General features: G+C 38.8%; 1 protein-coding gene across 1 annotated transcript; it reads right to left on the reverse strand.

Annotated features, from left to right (window-relative positions):
- Positions 1-889: 889 nt before the first annotated feature.
- On the reverse strand, positions 890-6,588 carry LOC128375630 (tryptophan--tRNA ligase, cytoplasmic). Its single transcript, XM_053336013.1, has 11 exons — positions 6,514-6,588; positions 6,008-6,131; positions 4,872-5,088; positions 4,682-4,790; positions 4,333-4,452; positions 3,488-3,670; positions 3,268-3,368; positions 2,916-3,028; positions 2,655-2,828; positions 2,338-2,478; positions 890-2,133 (listed from the first exon to the last, which is right to left on the reverse strand). Exons 2-11 carry the CDS (start codon positions 6,119-6,121, stop codon positions 1,978-1,980), a joined length of 1,428 nt encoding a protein of 475 aa, XP_053191988.1. The 5' UTR covers positions 6,122-6,131; positions 6,514-6,588; the 3' UTR covers positions 890-1,977.
- Positions 6,589-6,601: the final 13 nt, after the last annotated feature.

Raw genomic sequence — 6,601 nt, forward strand, 5'->3', positions numbered from 1 at the left:
TCAGATGTCTATGAGTTGTTAACAGCTCCATGGTGATTTATCACTATTAACTTCTCACATGGTTTCATTTCAATGAATGTTCAAATGATCCAATATTTCAACCAAAAAACAAAAATTAGAAAAAAAGTCAAAAAGTTTAAACATTTGTGTATTTACTTTTCTTCTTTCCTCTCCCATTAATCATCTTGCAACTCCTCATATTTATCTGGTGACCCTTAGGAGGAGCCCGACCCCTAGGTTGGGAACCACTTGACTAAACTAGCTAAATGTACATAAAATAGTTAAACTGGCTCCACCTCACCTGGCACCACACACAGATGCTTCATTTGACTGCTAATATGTTTATAGTGCTTTTGTTTGAGTAGTATTTTTTATGCAGAATTTGTAATGGATTATTTTTACAATGCTGTATTGGTAAGTTTACCTTAGTAAAGGATCGAAGTACTTATTCCACCACTGCCAGCTGGCATACTTAATCAGGGTCAAAGGGAATCCACGTGCAGTATATTGTGCCAGACATTGCATCATGAGTGCCTATGCAAACAGCCCTTCAACAAATATCTGGCAGTTATATTCAATTTTGTGTGACTGAAAGAAGTGCTGTAGAAACTCTATTGTAATTTTTGGGTAGCAATTTTTTTAGTGGCCTTGACTTCAAAGTGTACTCTTGTGTATAGTTTATGGGGATATAAAATATTGAAGTCCCTCCTACACTTGAAAATGGTTTCTAGTGTAGTGGAGTGTAAATTCTGGTGTTAAATGAGATTAAAGAAAATGGTCCCTTTCTATCATTGTTATTGGTTGATGGAGTTGGTGACATCACATAATTCCCAACACCCAACAAACTAAAAGTCTAATTAGAGTAATTAAAAAAACACCTGTGTTGGTGTGCAGAGCCTTTAATGGAACATATCATGAAAAATGTATAAATTCCTCAAATAACTTCTATGATTTCACAACAGACATTTTGACTTGTTAGAGCAGGAACACACTGGTGACAGTAGTAACTAGCTCTGCTCTGTTCACATCAGTAAGCTATGATGGTGTATATGCAAGGACCTTGAAACTGAAGCAGCTAAATGGAATTCAGTCATCATTAATTCATTTATTTACAGCTGTGCCTTTGCTCCTGTGTCATGGCAAAATGTCTGTGGTACAGTTAATATGAGAAATATTGGTACTTCTGCTGTGTAACCATAGAAATATAAAAAGACATACAGACAATAATGTGACACTTACATTAAGTCAGATGTTTACTGCTGATAAATAAAACATGCTTTTAAAAGAACATTTTCTTTATGCAGTTTAATCTTTAGTCTGTGAATGAGTTGAATGAAAGGTCTTCTTCCCTTAGATGATGTTTAGAGAAAGACTCAGATCATTCAGCCTAATAATTGTATTTGTTTAGTTTCCTTGAGTCAGACACTGACAGTGGTGTAGTGGTGTGCTCAGACTCTGAGATGAATGTTTCATTATTTGTCATATTATCATACTAAGCCTATCTGTTAACATCATATACAACAGAGCTGCATTTGATAGTCAGTTTGTGTTCAGAAGGCTTTTTTCCAAGTGAAATTTAAGAGTTCTTGACCAATATTTTGCAAAAATGTGCCACTGTGCTGTTGTTGAGCAGATGTTTCAACATTATACATTTTTCTCTGCTTTAATCCTCAGCACTGCAAACACCAACACCTGATGAAAACAAACATGTACATTTAGCGCAGCAGGAAGCTAACAAGTAGCAAGACCATTAGCATGAGGGCATGTGCAATGCCATGCTTAATTTGACACAGAGGCACAAATTACTATTAGAGTAATTTATATCATCAGTCCTGATGCCAACTGTATTGTGTCTCTCTTTCAATGACAAATTCAAATGACAATGGTTTTAAATGGAAAAAGCTGGATTCATTATTTTTTTCTTGTATTGAGTTTAACAGCAGCAATGAACTTAGAGATCTCAGATGCTCGAGCAGGCTAGTTAAAATTTAAAGGTCTAGGTGTCATGAACTGCTTGACTGTGTCTTCTGTGACTTGTTTGCGTCGCTCTTGGTGTGCAGCAATCATTGGCTGCAAGGTCTCAGTCAAAATCTTCTTCAGTTCCCCTGTTAGAAGAGCTCCACTTGTGTAGTCCTGCCGACAAAGGAGATAGTGGGAGTGGATGAGAGGAGTGTCAAGAAAGGAATTTGTAGAGGAGGATGAAAGAGCAGAGTAGAATGATACAGAATGTAAAAGTTCAAAGAAAGATACAGAAAGCAGGATGGACGTCATGGAAAACAAAACAGATGAATGAGTGTTAAAGTTACATTTGCTTTGTCTGTTCTCTGAACCCCTTACCTGTCTGATCTTCTCCAGCTGTTCATCATCTTCCAAGAAGAAGGTCAAATACATGAAGGAGACGTCAACATCTGCATTACCACCATACTGTCTGTGCTCCTCCACTGTGTCTTTTCCTCCCGAAAATGCATGTTTGTTTATCTGCAAGTAATTGTAGATCAGATCAGTCAGAAATCGCAAGTTAAATACAGTAAATTTGACCAGTAGCTACAGATGAGGTCTTGTTTAGCGCCCCCCCCCCCCCCCACCCCTCCCTTTTCATTCATTCATGCACAAATAACAAAGATAAACTTCAACTAATCCTATCCTGGCAGCACCTTGTTTTTGATCTGTTTGGGTGTATCGGTGAGAAAGATGGAGGAGTTGGCGTCACTAGCGCTCATCTTGGTCTGCGCCCCCTGCAGGGCGGGGAAGAAAGTGGAGTGCAGCAGAGCTGGCTTGGGATAGCCGATTCTCGGAGCTACGTCGCGGGTCATCCTGAAGTAGGGGTCCTGGATGAGTGAGGGGGCAGACACATGTCTTTGTAGATAACAGTGATAGTATGTGGTATTGTTGTATTACTGTAATGCCGTTCTGACCTGGTCTATGGCACAGGGGATGAGACATTGTATATCTTTTCTGCCTTTGAAGATCTGTGGGAAGGAGTTGCTGAAGGATGGAGCTGCCTGGATGGCTGGGAAGCTGATCTTTCCTGGATAGATAACACATAACAAACTAAATTTGTAAACCTTTTTGAGAATGAGAAATAATCAGAACACAGTACTGATACTCAGCCTCAAAAGTGAATGAATTGATTAGCAACACAATAATTATTACTGTAGGGGTCAAAAGACTGGATTGACTTTATTTCATGTTTTTTCCTCTTTCCAAAGTAAAACTCCACAAGTAGATCTCTTATTGAAACCACTGACTAGTGTTCAGTTGTCTTACCGATGCAGTCACTATCTGTAAAGCCAAAGATGCCTTTGACCTGGTTGAATGTCACATGCTTCTGAATCTTTACCACATTCCTGTAGAACTCAGGAGATGAACTGGGAGCAGAAGAAAGAAAACATATTAAAAAAACAAAACAATTCTCAAATTATAAGATGACTGAAACTCGGTGGAAGCTTCTGCAGTAAGGCCTGTCCGATAAGAAGATATTTTATACCCCATGTAGTCGAGGTCAGAGAAGATAAAGGTCTTGTTGACATCAAAGCCACAAGCGATGATGTCTTTGGCGTTTTCCACAGCAAAGCGATTGCACTCTTCCAGTGTTAGATCCTTCCACAGGTACTTCTCATCGTCAGTCAGCTGGATCACCAGAGGGATATCAAACACATCCTGCAACCACCTACAAAAATGAAGTTTCAGTTGTAACAAATATAAAATCTTACAGTATGTAGATCATATTTTGGGATGGTGTCTTGCTGGGGACAGCTTGTTTTCTGTTCTGACACCCAAATGGTTAGAGAAATGTCCTATTGGATCACAAGCCTATTAATCTGATGGCTCATTATCCCGAAAACAAATGCCCATTGCCCTGAAAACACACACTCTGGAGTTGGTGGAGTTCAGTGACTGATGACACTGTGCAAACACACTGCCATTATTTGTAGCAAAGAGTTCAGATTAGTCTACTTCTGTCATCTTGTGGGTTAGGCTTAGGGAAGTATGCACTAAAAGCACTAAAAAGCAAGCATTATGTAAGTGGTATCTTCATATCAGCAAGTCAAATTAGAGATAAGATATTAAGGGAGAAAAACTCTGGGAGAGTGTATTTTCTGAGCAATGGGCTTTTGGAACAGTTGGCTTTTGTTTCCAGGTTATAGGACTGTCAGACTAATAGGCTTTTATTCCAGTGGAAAGTTTTCCGATCTATTGGGTTTTTGGAATAATGGGTGCCCTCTTGCTGATACAACACTTTTCTCTCTGTTCCGAAATGCATTTGTTGTTCAATAAGACATCAGTCAATCCTGCTTTTATCTTGACAGTTCTGTGAAAAGAAGAACTCACTTGGTGAAGATGAAGGGGATGAGGTGGCCAACGTGCATGGCCTCTGAGGACGGACCTCTGCCAGTGTAAAGGTAGAAGGACTTCTGCTTCTCATACGCATCCAGAACTTGATGCATATCTCTGCCAAAAACAGCGATAAGAGGAAAGTGATTTATTGATGTGTCAATTCCCGATGTCCTTTCTCACCGCCCTCCATTTTAAGAAAAGTGAATGATGGTGGCTAGATTAAAAGTTCCTGTGAGTTTCAAAATTACTGAGTCAGATAATGAAACACTTATTCACCACAAGTAAGAAACAAGAAACAACAAAGTCACACTGATTCAATATTTCCAGTCCCTAAAATGCTGACCTGTGTGAGAAGAAGATACCTCTTCGAAGAAAGCGATGTGGTTTCTGTCCACAGACCTTTTCTATTCTGTCCACCAGCTCCTTGTCAATTTTACTGCTGCCAAACCTCACTGAGGAAAAGACACCAAAATGAAAACAATTCCAATTTCGATTCACTTTAAATTACCCCGTGAGGATCATTTTAATCTTACCAATAAGTTTGTCGTAGTCTACTCCCTTGGCATTGGTGGTGGAAACGTTCCATGGGTCAACCATGTCGCCATCATCAGCACCATCTGCTGTTGGCCCGTTGTCAGGGGCAACAGAGTTTTCTGAGGGTGGACTTCCTGCTTTGTAATCCTGACCTGTCATCTGTTTGTAGTCCACTTTCAACTTTAGCAACATCTGGATAGCAGTGTCTATTTCAGCCTGAGGAATGCAAAAAGGAGCTATTATATTTAACTTAGGAGGCTGAAACACACACAGACACCAGTAGTGCCTAAGCACACAGGCAGTTTCAGTTTTAGTTGTCCAGGTTTTGGGATATCTGAGTTTCCTCCACCCTAATAATAAATAAATAATGCATTCAATTTGTACAGCACTTTTCATTTGCAGTGTACCTCAAAGTGCAACAGCATTATATAAGATATAACATTAGGAAAATAGCATGAGTTAAGATGAAACACTCTTCTTGAATAAAAAGGTTTTTTAAGCCAGTTTTAAAACAGTCCAGGGTCTGTGCTGCCCTCAGATGGTACAGAAGGCTGTTACACAAGTGTGGTCCAGCACAGCACAAGGCTTGATCACCATGGTGCCTGAGCTTGCTGCTGTGGGCCCAGAGGAGCAAGGAGTTTTGTTTATTTGGTTTATCTTTTGTAAAGTGTCCTTGGGTTTGTGAAAGGCGCTTTATAAATCACACCTATTATTATTATTACCATTGTTCTTATTACAAATAATACATATATTATAACTTTACAATAATAAACCATCTATTTACAAACAAGATGCACCATCTGAGATATCTTAAGAAAAATGTGTGCGATTTCAACATTGTGTCGTCTTGTTTTTTCTCGGATTGTTTTGCACAAAAGCTGATAGACAACATGTAGCACCATGTTCAATATATGAATGGTTGACCACAATATATTTCTTTTTAATAAATGTAAACATTGTGTGTATTAGAAAATGAAATTCCATATATCCAAATCATCACAATCACAGAAATCTGCGGTATCTCAAAACCTGGACAAATCAAATCAAAGCTGCTTGAACTAGCTCATATTAGCTGTAGATAAAACAGAAATTTAATATTAATCGTCTATTATTTCATTGTTTTACAAGCACTTACTTTCTCAGCTTTAGCTGTTTTCAAGGACCTCACTTTGTTTCCCTGTTCTGTCAGTCTCTCATAGAGCTCCATTGGACTCTTGGCTCCTTCCCCGTCTCCCTGACAGTCTGTCATCTTCTTCACACTGCGCCAAGACATATGAGGAATTGATTGATTGATTCATTTTAATTATGGATTCTCAGGCACAAAAAAGGGACAACGTTATCAAGGAGAAACACTGAGAAAATAAAGTTAGTAGCCACAAAACAATCACATTTTCTATTAAAGGATCAGTAGTACTTTATTTTTTATAGTTATATCTATTGTAGCGTTGGTGTATCTTCATCCACAGCAGCTGAGAGGATTCCCATATGTGATCAAATGGAGCTAACTAGCGACACTAGCTAAGCGTCTGACATTATTTACAACCCAAATCTAACGTACGATGGCTAGTTTCACTAATTATAAAACAATTATCAATTTTAAATATGCTGATGTTATATAATCATAGTGATAAGACAGCATACCGTATGATATCCCGTCTAGGACTGACAGCTCACTCATTCAACAACTTGCATCAGCCTGCTGCTCCTGTGTGTGTGAGCTGGTGTTCAG

The sequence above is a fragment of the Scomber japonicus genome, chromosome 16 (genome assembly GCF_027409825.1).
Source record: "Scomber japonicus isolate fScoJap1 chromosome 16, fScoJap1.pri, whole genome shotgun sequence".
Classification (NCBI taxonomy): Eukaryota; Metazoa; Chordata; class Actinopteri; order Scombriformes; family Scombridae; genus Scomber; species Scomber japonicus.